Source organism: Tamandua tetradactyla, chromosome 3 (assembly GCF_023851605.1).
Source record: "Tamandua tetradactyla isolate mTamTet1 chromosome 3, mTamTet1.pri, whole genome shotgun sequence".
In the NCBI taxonomy this organism is placed as follows: domain Eukaryota; kingdom Metazoa; phylum Chordata; class Mammalia; order Pilosa; family Myrmecophagidae; genus Tamandua; species Tamandua tetradactyla.
Genome location: NC_135329.1, coordinates 129947288 through 129967794, shown reverse-complemented (window position 1 = coordinate 129967794; position 20507 = coordinate 129947288). Strand labels below are relative to the sequence as shown.

General features: G+C 34.1%; 1 protein-coding gene across 24 annotated transcripts in view; it reads left to right on the top strand.

Annotated features, from left to right (window-relative positions):
* BAZ2B (bromodomain adjacent to zinc finger domain 2B) overlaps positions 1-20507 on the top strand; it is a 496810-nt gene that overhangs the window by 364801 nt on the left and 111502 nt on the right. For 19 of the 24 annotated variants that reach the window (XM_077153953.1, XM_077153954.1, XM_077153943.1 and 16 more), the window contains 5 exons: positions 3942-4130; positions 10318-10485; positions 11014-11207; positions 16451-16648; positions 16942-17337. In XM_077153953.1, coding sequence (XP_077010068.1) covers positions 3942-4130; positions 10318-10485; positions 11014-11207; positions 16451-16648; positions 16942-17337 — 1145 coding nt within the window. Of the gene's footprint in view, positions 1-3278; positions 3516-3941; positions 4131-10317; positions 10486-11013; positions 11208-16450; positions 16649-16941; positions 17338-20507 lie in introns of those variants that run through there. The other 5 variants (XM_077153949.1, XM_077153965.1, XM_077153960.1 and 2 more) reach the window with 3 other exon arrangements.

The following is a 20507-nucleotide window of genomic DNA, read 5'->3' as shown; positions in this document are numbered from 1 at the left end:
GACTTTTTTTCTGAAAATGTTTTAATTTCTCCCTCATTTTTGAAGGACAATTTTGCTGAATATAGGAGTCTTGGTTGGCAGTTTTTCTCTTTTAGTAATTTAAATATATCATCCCACTGTCTTCTAGCCTCCATGGTTTCTGTTGAGAAATCTACGCATAGTCTTATTGGGCTTCCCTTGTATGTGATGAATTGTTTTTCTCTTGCTGCTTTCAAGATCCTCTCTTTTTGACCTCTGACATTCTAACTAGTAAGTGTCTTGGAGAACGCCTATTTGGGTCTATTCTCTTTGGGGTGCGCTGTACTTCTTGGATCTTTAATTTTAGGTCTTTCATAAGAGTTGGCAAATTTTCAGTGATAATTTCTTCCATTAGTTTTTCTCCTCCTTTTCCCTTCTCTTCTCCTTCTGGGACACCCACAACACGTATATTTGTGTGCTTCATATTGTCATTCAGTTCCCTGATCCCCTGCTCAAGTTTTTCCATTCTTTTCCCTATAGTTTCTGTTTCTTTTTGGAATTCAGGTGTTCCATCCTCCAGTTCACTAATTCTAGCTTCTGTCTCTTTAAATATACCATTGTAGGTATCCATTGTTTTTCCATCTTTTCTATTTTGTCCTTCATTCCCATAAGTTCTGTGATTTGTTTTTTCAGACTTTCCATTTCTTCTTTTTGTTCATCCTTTGCCTTCTTCATGTCCTCCCTCAATTTATTGATTTGGTTTTTGAAGAGGTTTTCCATTTCTGTTCGTATATTCAGCATTAGTTGTCTCAGCTCCTGTATCTCATTTGAACTATTGGTTTGTTCCTTTGACTTGGCTATATCTTCAATTTTCCGAGTGTGATCCGTTATTTTCTGCTGTCGTCTGGGCATTTAATCAGATTTCCCTGGGTGTGGTACCCAGCAGGTTCAAAGATTTTTCTGTGAAATCTCTGGTCTCTGTTTTTCTTATCCTACCCAGTAGGTGGTGCTTGTGGCGCTCGTCTGTCTGCGGGTCCCACCAGTAAAAGGTGCTGTGGGTCCTTTAACTATGGAAAACTCTCACTGTGGGGGAGGGTCGCCAGCCAAAGCAGTTTGGGGGAGTGCCGATCCGAATCTCCCAGCCGGCCTGGGAATCCGCGTGTTGGAGGGGGCGCCGGCCGCCGTGGCTTGGGGAAGTGCCGATCCGAATCTCCCAGCCGGCCCGGGAATCCGCGCGTGGGGAGGGTCGCCGGCCTCTGCGGCTTGGGGGAGTGCCGGTCCAAATCTCCCAGCCGGCCCGGGACTCCAAGCGTGGCGGGGGGGGCACCGGCCACCGTGGCTTGGGGGAGTGCCTATCCAACATTCCCAGCCAGACCAGGAAGGCATGTGTGTGGAAGGGACCCTGGTCACCGGTCTCCGAGGCTTGGGGGGCCTCCGATCCAATTCTCCCAGCCGGTCCCAGGTGCTGCGTGTGGGGGGGAGCGCCAGCCTCTGCGGCTTGAGGAGACCGCCTGCCCAATTCTCCCAGCCGGCCCGGGAAGGAGGGAGGGTGGAACTCCGGCCGCCAACCGTCCCGGTCCGGGGAAGCGCGCGCCCCTCGGTGATCTCACCGCAGCGGATTCTCCCTGCCTGTTCAGCCGTTCCAGAATGGGGTACGCTGTCTTTTTGGTGTCTGTCATGGCTCCGGGAGCTGTTCTGTACCATTTCTATTTTTTTAGTAGCTGTTCTGGAGGAGGAACTAAGACCCGCGCGTCTTACTAAGCCGCCATCTTTTCCGGAAGTCACCAGTGATTGGTTTTTAATTATTGCGGCAAAGTTGATAACTTCTTTTAGTTATTGCTCATGTTTTCTGTTCATGAGACTCTAACATTTAATACATTTACTTCTTCACAGTAAAATTCATGTTTTAACCATGTATCGAAGAACAGTTACTACCAATTCATTACCTGTTGTAGTAGTATTTCTATCAATTTTCAATCCTTTATAATTTCAATCTGTTTAGATTTTTTAGAATATTTTTGTGTATTTTAATATACTTTTAATAGTTGTCTACCCTGAAAATTTTTTGTGCTAAATCATTATCCCATATATATATATAGTTGACAAATAGAATTTAAGAGTTACTGCTTTGTAAACTATCATTGATGGATGTCTGTTAACATCCCCCAGATTAAAAGATTCAGTTCAGAATGGTTATCAGGAAAATTGATATAGCAAGAAATGTAGCTGATTATAGTATGTTTATAAATAAGGTAGTTGATTAAACATATTTGAATAAACTAGCTGGATTTCTAAGAATATGCCATCTTCCCACCCCCTTAAAAAAAAAAAAACAGCACCGTCTTAAAGATAGTGATTTTAGTAACCTTCTTTTCAGTAGCATAACCTGTTTTTGTTGGGTTTTTTTGTCATGGACAGGCTCCGGAAATTGAACCCGGGTCTCTGGCGTGGCAGGCAAAAATTCTGCCACTGAGCCACTGTTAACCTGTTTGTTTTTATTCAACTTAAGTGCTAATACAATCGGGTACTCTGATAAAGCATAATTGTCAAATTCACCAATTTTCTGTTTAGTGTGTGATGAACAAAAACAAAACTGACTGACTTAGAACACCCAAATATGTGCCTTTTCCTTGTTTTCCTCCCTCAGCTTCTTCTTGGGCCTTTCTTATAAAGAGACTATCTTCCCTATGAGTTCTAGTTAACGCCTTGTTATATAGTAGGAGCACTGCTCTCAATCTCTGTACTTTATTAGAGAATATAGGGTTATTTCAGTAAAATATCTGGGATTATATCTGTCTCTGAGGGAGTGCTCTGACCTCTTGGAGGACTACCTCTTGGTTCTCAGTGATCAAAAAGCAAAGAAGAGAGATTTGGTTAACTAAATGATAACAGAAAGTATATATTTTTACTTACATTTTAAAATTTACTTCAAAAATATATTGTGTGAGAACTAAATTACAAGTCACAATCAAGGCTGATATAAACAAGAGATAAGGAAGGAAGCCTTCAGATTTTAGTATAGGGCACAATTTTATTTCATCTTCAGAAGCCTTTTACTAACCCTGGTTGATAGCCTGCCTCTGATATGTAAGGTCTGATATTCTGTTTTCATGGAAACAAGCCAGAGAACTTTAATTATTTCCTGGAAGTGAAAGATTTCCAGGAATTAAAAGAATTTATACCACACCCCTGCAAAGTTTGAAAAATGTTGTGTTTTTGCTATTATAGCTCTCTAACCTGTGACTGTGATACTTGGCACTAGATCTCTTTTGGGTAAAAGTTTAAATTTAAAAGCCATTTGAATTGAATTTATTCTTACTATCAAAGTAAAAAAAAATGATTTTTACATCGATAGCCACCCATAAATTCATTTAGAAATATTTCAGTAAGCTAATTCATTGAATCTTTGTTGTCTTGTATATTGTTTTATTAGGCTAGAATATAATCACATTTTGGTATCAGCTTTTACCTAAGAGGTATTGCATAGAAGCAGAGCTCAGATTCCATCATACCAGAACTTGGAGCGAGTACTTTGCCTAGAGCATATGATAATTTAGGTAATGACTTGGTGACAGATTCTGGTCCTATCTCATTGGTTTCATCCCTAGATTAATAGAAAGTTTGTATTTCCTTATTATGAGTTCAAAGTTTTGAAAGTATATTATATGTACATGTGTCAACAGTAAATTGACTTTACTTCCTCAGGTCAAACTATTTTAATTAGTGAGAATTATTTACTTAAAACATCAATTCCCAAATCTCAAATTCGAAGTAATTATCATTTCAGTTATTTTTAGAATACTTTTCTTTTTCTAGAACTATCCTATTCTGTAGGGTTTGAAGAACAAAATGTAAAAGAAAAATGTAAAATAAAAATTTGGTAGATAAGGCATTATAAATTTTAACTAACTAGAAAACTGAAATCAGATACATCTCATTTGTTTTTAACAGTACAATTTTAAGTGTGTTTTTTTCCCTCCCAGGACATTTATTCAGAGCAGCTGGGGATCAACCGTTTAACGTGTCCACAGTGTCGAGTGCCTTCCCAATGGTCAGCCACCCAGTCTTTGGTCTACATTCAGCCAGCTCAGGGCATTCAGAATTTGGTGGTTTGGGGACACTTGGTACACCCACAGCCTTAGCCGCACATCCCCAACTAGCATCTTTTCCAGGTAAACATCTGTTGCAAGCAGTGTTCAAGGAAAGGAGGAAAATTTGAAAATGTTCAAGCAATAATTTGTTTATTAAAGTAAACAAAAAAGAATAGTCTAATGCCTGATTTATTAAGACTCTTGTGCAAGAATTGTCTCAACCCTACTTATCATGTGCAAAAAACTAAAACACACTATGTATACTAGATGGCAGTGTTGTTAATTAGGTGTTCAGATGTGTAGAGAAATAGACATCTGCCACAAAAAGGAATAATTAAGCTAAATTTTTCACATTTTTATTGAGGTATAATATAATATGCAAAAAGTACACATATTGTAAATGTACAGCTTGATGATTTTCTTCTCAGTTTTTTAATTTTTTTGAAAAGTATTTAGCTTGCAGTGGGGAACTAAGTCCAGTTCTTATGATGAACATTTGTACACTATTATGTTGGTCTCTTGTTTCTTTGTGCTTTGTAAGGAAGATAACCTTGACTCTTAAGTTTCTATATTTTCCTATATTTAATCAAAACAAGTATAATTTTTGCACTGCTTACATGGAAGGAGGACCAGTTTTATCTAAACTTCTATAGATTATGAGGATTCTGATGTTCAGTAAGAACCAAATTTAATTTGACTTAATTTTTAAACCAGTTAAAGATTAACTTAGACAAACATGGCACAATTTACCTTGAGAGTCTAAACTGGAATGTGTGTTTTCAAGTGATTAATCTTACTTTAGTCAATTTTAGTAAGTGATTCATATGTTTTTTTAATGTTTTTGTATGTATAAAATAGTTTAAATTTAAAATCATAATTCTAGAGACAAATAGACTTGAGTTTAAATGTGAGTTTGCTATTTCTTAGCTGTATGACCTTGGACAAGTTATTTAACCTCTCAGCCTCAGTTTTCTCATCTGAAAAAGGAGGATAATAATAATGGTATCTGCCTTAAAGGGTTTTTTTGAAGATTAAAGGAGATAACCCACTTTCAGTGCTGAATACAGTGTCTGACACACATAATTTGTCTAAAATTGGTAACTCATCATTATTTTCTCTTGCCCACTTTTATGGTTAACAAATTGTTCAGTGCTTCTTTAAATGGAAGCACATACTTGTTTAAACTATAAGTAGTTAAGGACAAATGGTTAAATGTATATACAAAGTGCTCTTCATGAGTCATGTTATTCCTTTGATTCAGTTATCTGAGAGTGGGGGTGGTAGGTAGGACTAATGGGGGTACAAAATCAGTTAAAGTCCTAACCCAAGTCTTTTTACCTATTTTTATTTTATAGTTTGTTTTAACTATATTTGTTTTAAAAATATATTAATAAGAATTTATTTTAGTCAGTATCTAGGATGGCTACCTAGCAAGGTGAGAGTTCAACTGTATTTGCTGAATAAAAAATAAAATAAGGTAATAGAAATACAGTTATTGGTATCTTAAATTTTTTTTACTGGTTATCATATTTTATTATAATTTTGCTTTTGGGCATTTCTAATCCAAAGTGTAATTACTATATTATTAAAGCAAATAAATACCTTATGTACTAGAATTATGGCTGAGTAAAAAACTACTCATTTTGACTTCAATAATGTTGGTATTTCCACTGTATGAAAAGAAATTTAATAATTTCTCCAGCCTACACAAACTATTCATTCATGTAGTCATTTATTGTACAAAGTTCCTTGAGCATCTGTTATGTTCTGTGCAGTAAGCCAGGCGCTGAAAAATTACCTGACAATAGTACATGTCTGTATGTTGCTTATAGTTTTTTTAATTCATTCTTAATTGTGGTGGCATATATCATAAAATTTACCATTTTAACCATTTTTAAGTGTATAATTCAGTGGCATTAATTATATTTACAATGTTGAACTACCATCACCACTATTCATTATCAAAACTTTTGTCACCTAAAACAAAAACACTGTACCCAAGAAGCAATATGCTTAGTTTTTAGAAAGATAGACAATTGTAAGAGAGTCTTTAGTGATAAAAGCACACCCATAGGAGCATACTTTTTGCTAATTAAACAGATGTGTATGAATTTAGGGGACTCATTTTCTTAAAATTGTAGATTTGACATGATAACTCTTAAATATAACATCTCTGTAATTTGCTGTATTCAGAAAGATAACCAAAATGCCAAACTTCACCCAATAAATTGATGAGGACACACAAGGAAGACACTTTTAGGAATTTTGAATGAGGAATAGGTCATTTATTTTCAAATTTTATGGAGTTCTAAAGAATTCCACTTTTCAAGCGATGAAATCAATAGATGCAGAGTAATGTAGTAGATCATTAGTGTAATAAAATTATTTCTATTTTGTATTGAAAAAGAATTTCATGGTAATTTTAAAAAATATTTACAAGGTTAGGCCATTATATTTTTATATTACCCTTAAGTTTTGTGAAGTATGTGGCTCTACCAAATATGAAAAATTTTTAATTCTTCTATATATTCTAGATTCTAATTAAGATTCAGTGTGTCCTCTGAAATAGTAGACTTAGTTGAATGTGGTTAATGTTGTTACTATGCTGTACCTTTTAATACACTTAGAAGTTTATCATTACTGATTTATGTAATCTTTACTTTATATATTTTATTTATGAAATAAAAATCAACAGGTTAAATTTGATGAACTTAAATTTAAAATATTTTATTTGATTTTATTGAATCTATTAGTAACTACATTTTGATTTTTATTTCCTAAATTTGGAAGATAAAGGTTATCACTAAATAAAAATTATATTATTTCATATATTTCATATATTTTATATTATTTCATTATTTATAAAATTTCAGTGCAGTGAGCTCTCCCATTTTCATCAGCTTTTAATTTGATTGCTCTTATTTACTTTATTTTCCTCTATGTTATCAGCTTATTTATAACACACATTTTTTTTCTAATCCCTACTGTCTGCTTACTGACCACTGAAATTTCTAAGGTACATTTTTATGTTTTTTATATGGTTTTGTCTAAAATATTTGAATATCATTATAATTTGATTACCTTACTGATTTGTTGTTTGTTTACAAAGTCTACACATTCAATTATAATGCTTTAATTACAGACTAAGTTAAATAATACAGATATCTTTGGGAAACCTCAGTTACTTTTAGTGCCTAGTTTTCAAACCTATAAATAGCAGTTGTTTCTAACTCTGTTCATACAAGGTCAAAATGCACAGTTTCTTTCTAACTAAATGCACTTCTTTCATTTAAACAGTGAATAAAGATTGAAGCTTTTGTGTAGTTATTCTTGGTTCAGTTTCCATCATTCAGATATCGCTGAATATACTTTGGCATCATTTCATCAGAAAAACCTTCCGCATTGCAGAATAGCTTTCCTAGTTTTCTGCTTATACTGTGTTTTAAGTCCTTTCTGAATAACAACTATCTTTCAAGGAAAATCACATTTTGATGTAAAAAACAAAACAGATTTTGCCATTAGATAATGAAGGTACACATCGCTTTCCAGAATCCTATTTTTAGTGAAGGATATTCCTAGAAAAGCTTTAAAGATCACATAATACAATATGCTGACAACATTTTTTCACCCATATGTATTGTTTTATATTTTCTCTAATTTCTTTGTGGTTGGCCTAAAAGATTATAACTGACTTGGTAATCTAGTGGGTTAGCCAGTTGAAGACAGTTTGTATTTGTGAGTTTAGATGCGGTAATAAAAGACTGTCCTTTTGATTATTTTCAAATCTCTTCTTTTTTTTTTAATCAAACCAAAACAACATACAAACATGGACATTCTTTTTTTAAATTAATTTTTAATTTTTTTTTTAAAAATCAAACAAACGCAAACATTCTTAACTTATGATCATTCTGTTCTACATATTTAATCAGTAATTCACAATATCATCACGTAGTTGCGTATTCATCATCATGATAATTTCTTAGAACATTTGCATCAATTCAGAAAAAGAAATAAAAAAACAACGAAATTCATACATACCATACCCCTTACCCTTCCCTTTCATTGATCACTAGCATTTCAATCTAAATTTATTTTAACATTTGTTCCCCCTGTTATTTATTTTTATTCTATATGTTTTACTCATCTGTTGATAAGGTAGATAAAAGGAGTATCAGAGACAAGGTTTTCAAAATCACCTAGTCACATTGTGAAAGCTATATCATTATACAATCATCTTCAAGAAACATGGCTACTGGAACACAGCTCTACATTTTCAGACAGTTCCCTCCAGCCTCTTCATTACATCTTGACTTGTTAACAAGGTGATATCTATTTAATGCATAAGAATAACCTCCAGAATAACCTCTCAACTCTGTTTGGAATCTCTCAGCCATTGACACTTTATTTTGTCTCATTTCGCTCTTCCCCCTTTTGGTCGAGAAGGTTTTCTCAATCCGTTGATGCTGAGTCTCAGCTCATTCTAGGAATTCTGTCCCACATTGCCAGGAAGGTCCACACCCCTGAGGGTCATGTCCCTCATAGACAGGGAGAAGGCAGTGAGTTTGCTTGTTGTGTTGTCTGGAGAGAGAGGCCACATCTGGGCAACAAAAGAGGTTCTCTTGGGGGGTGACTCTTAGGCCTAATTTTAAGTAGACTTGACCTATCCTTTGTGGGGTTAAATCTCATATTGAACAAACTCCAAGACTGGAGGCTCAGTCTATTGCTTTTGTTGTCTGCACTGCTTGTGAGAATATCAAGAATTCAACTTGGGGAAGTTGAATTTTCTCCCTTTCCCACCATTCCCCAAAGGGGACTTTACAAATATTTTTTTATTCACTGTTCAAATCACTCTGGGATTTATCGGGGCATCACTCTGGACAAACCAACAAAATCTCATGCCCTACTCAAGGTAACATGTACTTATGGTGTTCAATTAAGCTGTCCACGTAAGTTATATTATGAAATGCACTAGTAGAAATATAAATTTTGTACCAAATAAACATTTTTTGCTTTAGTCTCACACATAAGTTTAAATTTTAAAATATTAATTACTATCAATTTTCAACACCTTGCAGTAATGACATTCCTATGTTCTTCCTCATGCAAAAACAGTTTGTAAATTTGTACATTTAGTCACTATCATTATACACTCTAGACATTCCTAGATTATACCCTCTCAGTCTTTATCGCACACATGGACATCCTTAACATATAAACATTCCATGTATGGTGTACAATCAGTGGCTCACAATATCATCACATAGTAATATATGCATTACCATGATCATTTTTTAGAACATTTGCATCACTCCAGAAAAAGAAATAAAAAGAAAAAACTCATATATACCTTACCCCTTACCCCTCCCTCTCATTGACCACTAATATTTCCATCTGCTCAATAGTCAAATCTCTTCTTAATCTGCACCCTTCCTAGAAAAATGCATTCTATAAAATTTGGCTCATTTCCTTTTGAAAAATGATTTAATTAAGAGCCACTGGTATCTAAATTGCATTTGATAATTTGCTACCATTAAGTCATTTTACACTGATAAAGCAATAGTTGTTATCTGTAACTTATGAGAGGAAGTATAAGCAAAATTCAGGCTTTCTTTGTTAACTTCGAAAGGAGAAAGTTTACAAATATCTTGTGTTTTAACGTTGACTTTTTAAAACCTTTGAGCACTTCATTTCTTATGCAAAAATAAAAGATTCACAGATTTTGCTATCTCTGGGATTTTTATTGACTATAGAAGGAATGTATTCTTCCAAAAATGCATTTGATGTATACTTCATTACAGTAGTCTTTGTACTATTATTTAGATCATCTGAATTATCAGAGCCACGTTTAAATTATATGTATTTTGTAGAAATTCTAAACATAGGTTTTCGAGCAGTTTGATTTTAAATAAATGAGGATAGCCTTACTGATTTGGCAAAAAAATATGGTGTAAGTCATCAATGTGTTATTTTATATTATAAGTTTTCAGTTTTATTCTTAAACCCATTGTCTACCTTTGTTCTTTAAAGTTTGAACTCTAGAAAGCTGCTTAGTAAAGATCCTTGGGTACTGTGCTAACAAAAAGAAGAATGAGCATATAAGTTTTAATCAGCTGTTTTCAGTTACAAAGATGATCAGAGCTGTGCATTCAGCAATTCTTTTCCAAGACTGAACGTACAATACTTTTTTCAGGAACAAAATATAGGCAACATTGTTATATTTACTCCAAATTTAATGCAAATATGTTTGTTTTGTTTGTTTGGTTTTGAGGTGCAGAATGGTGGCGAACAACAGATGTTCATACTCGTACAGGGGCAACCCTCTTTCCACCATTACTGGGAATTCCACCACTGTTTGCTCCTCCAGCCCAGAATCATGACTCTTCATCATTCCATTCCAGGACTTCAGGAAAAAGTAATCGAAATGTTCCTGAAAAAGGTATCCACGAGAACATGAGTGAAGTACTACATATCTTCCATTCTAAGAACTATCTTCATTAGAAATCAGGTTTAGTAACTGTTATATGGCATTGTTCTAGGTATTTTCATTTTGCCTTATTATAATAACTCTTTGAGATAGATAGTAGTCTCATTTTACAGCCAAGGGTAAATAAATTATTCAAGGAAACACTCCTTACATGTAGATGTGACATTAGGATTTAAACCCAGGCTTTCTAGTTCATTTTCTTTTCCTTCTATTTCTCTTTACCTCCCTGTATGCAACCAAATATAATATATTTGTATGTAATTAAGCATTAATTTAGTTACGACTAATATCTTGGTACTCTATTTTTCTTTTAAATAATCATTAATATCTCTAAAATTGATAAATATTGTTAGATATTCAAATATCATTTGAAAATGATATTCTTTTAGATTATTTATTAGTATCTTTCAATTCACTTGAATAAATGTTTGGGGGAGTATTTTCATTTAATTATCTTTCTAAACATGGTTTCTTTTAAAGGGGTAAATGGATCAATAAATGGAAACAGTACACCATCTGTATCTGGTATCAGCACATCTGTACTACCCACTACTGCATCAAGTTCCATTGGACAAACTAAAACTATAAGCTCAGGTGGAGGAAATCGAAGATGTAATCAGGAACAAAGCAAAAACCAGCCTTTGGATGCTAGAGCTGACAAAATCAAAGATAAGGTAAATTAATCTATGAAGAATAAATATATGTATCTCTGTGTAATATAAGGTCAAATCACCAGAGTCTGTGGATGAATTTCTTATGAATTACCGACTTCTAGTTTTGCAGATGTATATTTTTATGGTGTGGTATTAATATTGTGTTATCTTGAAAAATTAAAACTGTCAGCACCAATATAAATGATACAAATAATAATAGCTAAAGTTTATTGAGAACTTAGTATATACCGGCTTGGCTCTAATTGCTTTGCATATAATATCTATTTCAATACTCCCTGTATTCCTATTGAGGTAGGTGCTATTTGTATGGTTAACGAGTAAGTATCTGAGCAAGGGACTTAAAGCCAGATGTGTTGACTATAGAGCCCATGCTTAAAAAACGGAAAACAAAAACACTTTTTATTATGGAAAATTTTTAATATGTGAAAGAAGTCAGAATAGTGTAACAAACATATGTATACACTGTACCCATTATTTTGCTTCAACAGTTATCACCTCATGGCCAATTTTATTTCATCTCTATCCCCAGTTGCAAGTTATCCGTTTATTGCTTCTCAGCTCTAAATTCACATTTCTCTCCTTTTCCAGTAGGCACAATGTCAAAGAGAGTCCTAGAGAAACACTGCAAAAGGAAGGGGCTTCTTTTTAAATTTGGTTCATTAGCACTTTCCACATTTAGTTTGAAAAAATATTCCTCCACTAATTTTGATATCACCTCTGGTCAAACCAGGTTACTTATCTTCAGCAAGTAGGTCATAGAACTAAAATACTACTGCTCCTCTGCTGTGTAAGTTATCTTTTCCACAGCAGCCAAAACAATGTTTTAAAACCATAGTTGATTTTTTTATGGTTTTCAAATATCACATGTTATCACTCCCCTCCAGTGCCTTCCTATCCAACTTGTATTAAAATCCTTATGGCCTGTAGACCCTATATTATCTGACCCCTGACAATCTTCCCAGTCTTATCTCCTGCTATTCTCTCACTTGCTTCCTGTGCTCCAGCTGTTCTAGCTAACTTTTCTATTCCTAGAAGATGCCAAACTCATCTCAGCTCACAGCTTTTGCCTTTGATGTTCCCCCTGCCTTGAAAGGCTCTTATATGTTTATATAACTAGTCTTGTCCATTTATGTCTCAGCTCAGAAAGGTCTTACCTGACAACTGCTTCTAGATCTCTATCACCTCCCCCTGCCTAGCATACACTGTCTATCCAAGTATTCTGGTTTATCTATGACATTTATCACTAAAAACATTTATGTATCTTGTTTATTGCTTCTCTGTTCCCTGTTCCCACTTGAACAGAGTTGGTGTCTGTCTTTCACATTCTTATATCCCAAGAGCCTTGAGTAACCATGTCTGGTAAATAGTAGCCTTGAACATGTATTTGTTTGGTTATTGAAAGAAAGAAGTATACAGTAAAATGAAAGTTCAAGGAGAAGGTTCTGATAAGCTTGCCCAAATTGGATGGTTCTAGTTTGAAAGCTGCCAGAATGCAATATACTGGAAATAGAACGGCTTTTTTTCTTTTTCCTTTGGCATGGGCCGGCTCTGGTAATCGAACCCAAGTCTCTGGTATGGCAGGCGAGAATTCTGTCACTGAGCCACTGTTATACCACCCAGAACAGCTTTTAAAATGGGGAATTTATTAAGTTGCAAATTTACACTTATAAGGCTGTGAAACTGTCCAAGTTAAGGCATGAATGAGAGGTTAATCTTCACTTAAGAAAGGCTGATGAAGTTTGGGATTTCTCTCTCAGCTGGGAGGGCACACAGCGACGTTGGCTAGCTTTCTCTCCAGGAATCTTCAACGGCTTCCCCAGGGCTCTGTCCATTCTGTTGGGTCTGTTGGTTCTGGTGGCTCTGGTGGCTCTTTTCAAAATGGTTCCCTCTTAAAGGGCTCCAATAAGCCTACCTTGAATAGATGGAGACACATCTCCATGGAAACCATCTAATCAAAAGTTACCATCCACAATTGGGCGGGTCATATCTCCATGGAAACTATTTAAAAGCTCCCACCCAGCAATACTGAGTGAGGATTAAAGAACTTGGCTTTTCTGGGGTACACAACAGATTCGAACTGGCACAAGAGGGAATTAATAAGCTCTTTGATCATTTTTTGATAAATCTAATAATAAATAATAATTATATATTTTAAATAAGTGACAAGAGTCATGCTCCCTAATTATGTGTGATACAAAAGAACTATACATACACACATAAACACACACAAATAGGGACTAAGGAGATAAAATTGGTGATCTTTTTGATAATTCATCCAAACCTATGTTTTCTTTTCCCCTTTTCTCTAATACTCTTACTTAATGTCTGTTCACTTCTACCTTTTTAAAAATGGGGATTAAGTTTGTTACCTTATGAAAGAACAGACCCTCTGCACACTTTCAAAATACATCTGCCTGTGTGGACAACCAAAGCTATAGGCTGAGCCCCCAGTCTTGGGGTTTGTTCATATGAAACTTAACCCAAGAAAGGATAGGTCAAGTCTACTTAAAATTTAGGCCTAAGAGTCACCCCCAAGAGAGGCTCTTTTGTTGCTCAGATGTGGCCTCTCTCTCCAGCCAACACAATGAGCAGTCTCACCACCCTACCCCTCTCTACGTGGGACATGACTCCCAGGGGTGTGGACCTTCCTGGCAACGTGGGACAGAGATCTTGGAATGAACGGAGACTTAGCATCAAGGGATTGGGAAAAACCCTAGAATGAGCTGAGACTTAGCATCAAGGGATTGAGAAAGCCTTCTTGACCAAAAGGGGGAAGAGGGAAATGAGACAGAGTGTCAATGACTGAGAGATTCCAAACAGAGTCGAGAGGTTACCCTGGAGGTTATTCTTATGCATCAAGTAGATATTATCTTGTTATTCAAGATGTAATGGAGAGGCTGGAGGGAACTGCCTGAAAATGTAGAGCTGTGTTCCAGTAGCCATGTTTCTTGAGGATGATTGTATAATGATATAGCTTTCACAGTTTGACTGTGTGATTGTGAAAACCTTGTGTCTGATGCTCCTTTTATCTACCTTGTCAACAAAGGAGTAGAACATATAGAATAAAAGTAAATAATAGGGGGAACAAATGCCAAAATAAATTTAGTTTGAAATGCTAGAGATCAATGAAAGCGAGGGGTAAGGGGTATGGTAGGTATAATCTTTTTTTTTTTCTTTCCTGTGTTCGTTTTATTTCTTTTTCTATTGTCTTTTTATTTCTTTTTCTGAATTAATGCAAATGTTCTAAGAAATGATGAATATGCAACTAAGTGATGATATTGTGAATTACTGATTATTTATGTTTTATTTTGTTTCTTTATTTCTCTTAATTAATAAATAAATTTAAAAAAAATACATCTGCCTGCCATCTGCATCAGAATCATAGTAAGTTGCTTATTAATGCAGATCCCTGTGCTCTGTTTGGAAGTGGGCCCTAGAAGTCTGCTGATCTCAACAACTGCAAGTGAATCTTACACACTCTAAAGCTTTAGAACCAGCACCTCTAGATTCCCTATTTCTCACACCATCTTTACATAAAACAACTACAGATGGCTTACTTGGGTATTGAAATAGTTTTTCTCTGCTGAATCACTATAGCTCCATCACTCCTTTCCTTTCTAAGCCCCTACTAAAACCAAAAGTTCTAACTTCACTTTAGATGCCTTAGGATTTTTAAACCCTCACCAAACAGGCTTATAAACCAGCAACAGATTTTGGTTGCAAAGAAGCAGCTGTTTCTCTGCTAAAAATATGATAGATTTAATATTACTATATTAATGCTATTTCCCTTAATCCCTACTATTCCCACAGTATTCCAGTTGAGTTCTTCATCCCTCTCCAGTTTGCTATGAGGGAAGGAGATAGCTTAGAGAATGATGATACCTATTAGTCTGGTTATCGAAGAGTGTTAACGATGTGTTAACACCCTCAGTGTGAAGGAAGCATTACAGTGGCTAACATTGGAGCAGTTAGCAAAGTCATTGTAAGCAGAATATAACAGCAGAAGTGAGGATCTATCTTCTCATTCATGTGTGTTTAAGTTAAACATCAGAAGATACAAAAGAAAAAATGTAGATTTACAATCTATAACTATGGCTTAAATTTGAATTCCTGTTTTAGACAAGTATTTTTGTCTTTCATTCCCATGAAAGACTATATTTCTGATAGGATCATCATGGAGAATCATTTTATGATTCACTGGTGCTTTCTCTATATTGTTATCTTTGTTTTATCTAACCACACGTATTGAAATGCTCCTGAGTAACTCCTGAGTACAACTCCTGAGTTGTACTTAAACTTTGTTGGTCTATCATTTCAACATTTCTCCTTTTTAGTTGTGCTATTATAGAATTTTAGCTTTTTCATTGTTATGTAGTCACTTCGTTATAACTCATCCCATGATTTTTCCTCTTTTTATCCACTCCTATTTTCTGTTCTTTAAACATAGAATTTCCCCTTTATGTGATCTAATGTCCATTTGTCCAGCTTTGGATTTTCTCTTTTATACATCTTAATTCCCCAAAATTAATCTTTCTTTTATTATATTTTTCTTTTTTCTGATATGACTATAAAAAAAACTAATTCCTTGACCCTAATTAAAGCAGGCCTTAAACTCTTTCAGTACATGTTTTATCCTCTTCTTAGTACTTACTACTGTATGTAATTATTGCTTTTACATTCATCTGTCTATCCCTCTTCCTGCAACCATTAGAATTTTAGTTTCTTGAAGGCAAGGACTCTGTCTGAAACACTGACTGTAGCTCAGTAATTAGAAGAATATTCAACACATTTTAGGTAAATATTTGGCTATTGACTTGCTATCTGAATAAAGAAGGAAGACTAAAACTATATAAGTTCAATGTGTGTAACCCTTGTCAAAATTGGAGTTATTGTTTTATAAGCTGCTCTTTTTAAACATGCCATTTATTTTGAAGGATGGTCCTCATGTGGGTAGTTCAGTGTATGTGTTATATTGATCCTTCTAATAAGCTGTATATAATACAACTTGCATTTCTTGTTGGGGAATTCTTATCAGATAAGTAAATTTGACCAATTTGTTCATAAATTACTTTTATAGCTTTTTCCCTTTTCCTAAAATGGGACTTTAGAAAAATTTTTACATTTTCCTAAAATGACATTTTAATATTGAAAACATCATTTGAAAATTAAAATAGCATGCCTCTTACAGAAACTCAAGTTCTTTCTAAAAATAAAATCTTGTTAAAAATCTTGCCTTTATCTAGAAACCAAGGAAGAAAGCTATGGAAAGTTCTAGCAACAGTGATAGTGATTCAGGCACATCATCAGACACCTCAAGTGAAGGCATTAGTAGTAGCGATTCTGAGGATCTAGAGGAAGATGAAGAAGAAGATCAAAGTAATGAAGAAAGTGAAGATGATTCTGATTCAGAGAGTGAAGCACAACATAAAAGTAACAACCAGGTATAAATAGTTTCATTGATAGGATCCAAACATTTTTCATATATAAAAATTAACTGTTTTATCCTGACTCCTAAAGTTTATAGATATTTTTAAGTTAATTACCTTTACTTATTATTTTTGCACCAGAAACATAGGAGATGGAGGAATATTTTTAATGGAGCATTTGGTCTATACTTAGTGAGTTTATGTATCTAAGGAACACTTTTTAAAATCCCCCTTTTCTCCAAGTTTTACCATTTGATGTTCTTTGTTTTACAGATGTTAAAAAGTTGCCATTTGATTTTTATTTACAGGTGCTATTACATGGTATTGCAGACCCAAAAGCAGATGGACAGAAAGCAACGGAAAAAGCCAAGGAAAAAAGAATACACCAGCCATTACCTCTTGTGTCTGAATCCCAGACTCACTCATCATTCCAATCCCAGCAGAAACAGCCTCAGGTTTTGTCACAGCAGCTTCCATTTATTTTCCAAAGCTCTCAGGCAAAGGAGGAATCTGTGAACAAACACACCAGTGTAATACAGTCTACGGGATTGGTATCCAATGTGAAACCTTTATCTTTGGTAAATCAAGCCAAAAAGGAAACTTACATGAAACTCATAGTTCCTTCGCCTGATGTACTTAAAGCAGGGAATAAAAATACCTCTGAAGAATCTAGCCCTTTGACCAGTGAATTGCGATCCAAACGGGTGAGTTAAACATTATTTATAGAAGGATTTTATTATTAGAAAAAATTATAACTTTTATATAGTCCTTCAATATGCAGGTTTAAATTAAATTTTGCCCTTATTTTTGTACTTTCCTATAACCAGAAATGGAACATTCACATCTGAAAACTAAATTTCTCTGATTTTATACATGTATATTGTATATATATATACATATATATATATATGTATTTAATATACATGTTTAATAATACATTTGTAGCAACAGGGTCATGTCATTTTTTTTCCGGGTCTAATGATTTAGCAGTAGGAAAATTAAATCATCTGATTAAAACAGACTTTGCTAATATTTTAACTTAATGCCTTTTTCTTTCTGATCTCAATCTGTTCTTCTTTAAAGAAATGAACTATTGAGTAATTTACCTCTGTAATCATATAATTTATAAATTGTAAATATAAAATTCCTTTGTAAAAAATTTTCTTTGGGGCAGGCAACAGTGGCTCAGCAGGCAGGAACGCTTGCCTGCCATGCCAGAGGACCCGGGTTTGATTCCCGGTGCCTACCCATGTTAAAAAATATATTAAAAAAAAGAATTTTCTTTGCCATACGTAATAAATTATATGAAATAGAAAATAATTTGAATAACTTTTACTTATACATCCAGAATCACTCTCAAGAGAATTATTTTATTCCTTGTTTCCTTGCTATTGATTTTATATTATTACAGTCTTCATTCATATAGCCAGTAGAAGTACAGTAATTAAATGGTCATTGCCTTTTATTTAAAACCAACTTGAGTGGGAAAATATGTTTGAACACAATATCCTATCTCTTGGTTATAGGTACCATCATTAGACCTCCTCATTATTAGATATTCCTTATAGTGCTTACTGTTTGCCAGCCATTGATTTAAGTGCTGAACATGCACTTTCTTTTTGAATACTAATATCTGGGTGTTACAAATATTACTATCCCTATTTACAGACGAGGAAACTGAGATTTGGAGAACTTGAACAACTCTCCCCAGATCACACCACTGGTTAATGATGAAAATAGAATTCAAGTCCAGGCAATGTGATTCTAGAGACTTTGCTCTTAACCACTATGATAAGCTGCCTTTCTTTCTTAAAAAAGTTACAATGTACTTGACATTACTCCTATTTTATTACAAAGAATTTTAGAAAAAGGTCAAAGAAAAATGTCTAGAGCAAATCAGCCTTTTTTTTAGAGAATCTAAATGAATGGTTCTCAAGCCTGACTCTATGTTAGAAATATGTGGGAACCCTTTAAAAAAAAAAAAAAAACTCAGAACAAATCAGAATCTCTTGTGATGGAACTTTAGCATTGGATATAGTATTGGATATTTCCTATGTGGTTCAAACGTACAACCAGTATTGGGAACCACTAATTTAAATTGAATGACCAATTGTATGATGATATCATGTATATGAAAACTTGTAAAGCACTGCTCAAACATAAGGAGACATTATTATTGGCATCACATTATTGATTCTCCAAAATAAGCAATTAAGAAATATGTTCTGTGAATTATTTTAATTTTTCAAAATACCCCATTTTAAGATAAGTTAATACAAAGAACCACATCTAGAGTTATATGCATTACAGAAGTTTCCTTAATATTTTCAAAATTCTAAAGGAATTTTATATGACTACCCAGTCCAATAAATGTCATTTGTTGACATTTGGTTAATACATGTAGCCAAGCTCAACTTTTTATACATATGATCTTATTTAACCTTTATATAACTTTGTGAGGTAAAGAAACTAAGGCTCAGAGAGTTTAAGTCACTTGCCAACTCACAGAAGGGATTTAAACCAAGGTCATTCTGATTTCAAAGCCATGGATTAAGATGAAAAATTTGGTATTCCTGCTAATTGGAAATATTCAGAAATTATAATACCAGTTCTCTGAAATGGGGATGGTAGTTAATAGGAGCTATTTTAGGTGAGTAGATATCCTCCTTAGACTCAGCTCTAAGTGAATATATCAACTACTATCGAGTTAGAGAGTATTTTATAAATACTTTTACAATTGCTATCAAGCTTTATGTCTGGCATATAGAATTTTGCTTTATTTCTTATTGTAATCTCATTTGTTTATACTACCTGTTTCGTGTGTATCTGCCTCCCTCACTAGTCTGTGATTTCCGTGGGTGTTATTTAGTCATTGGATCCTTCACTGCCCTTATATTGTACAGTTGATTCAATCAGTATTCATTAATTGGATATGTAGATCAGGAGTGGAATTTGGTAGGTATTTTTGTTTGTTTGTTTGTTTGTTTGTTTTTGGTGTTCCTGGGTGGGCATATGTCCATTTTCTTTTATCAAGTTTACCAAGAGGAAATTTTGTGGTCTGTAACAACTCAGGTGGGGGCTTCAAAAGCAAGAGCTTGGAGGTAGGACAGAGCTTTAAACCTGATTTCCCATTTCTGTCCTCCAAGTGGATATCTTAAAGCAGCAAGAAGTTTTGACACTACACAGATCTCAGTTTTCTTTCCCTCTTCCCTTTTTATGTACCAGCCAGTCTTAATATCAAAAAAGGCAATGAAAAAATTTATTACTCTTGAAAACCTTCAGATTTCAGTATATGGGAGGTGATTCTTCAGTATTGTAAAGTAAGGAAAAATTACAGAAAATTAAAGTATAAAACTAAGGAGTAAATTTTTGTTATCTTTGTCCTTTTGGTCCTATGCATTTAGAAGAATAATTTACAACCTGTAATAAAAGGAGTGCAAATGATTATGTAACATAGTTATGTTCTAAGAAATGAAAATACATTAAAATTTTTCTGCTGAAAATTTTAATTTTGTATATATTAAAGTATTTTATATAAAAATTTTATTATGAAATTCTTTTTAAAAGTAAATAAAAAAAGTTAATGAATTGATTTAGTGTAAGTTCCATATTTTATTCACTGAGTAAATACTAATGAAGCCCTTTCTCTTTGTAATGCATTCCCTTAGGTACAAACATTATGTGGCAGTCTTTGTTTACATAGAATCATCTTAATAACTTAACATACTAATACAGCAAAGGTGCTGAACAGTATAAAAATATTTAATAAGAAATTTTATTTGGCATTCCGTCTGCATTAATACTAGTGAAATCCCCACCACAAATCTTTGGTGTCTTGAATGTTAGGAGCCCAGGTCTGATACTGACAGCAACA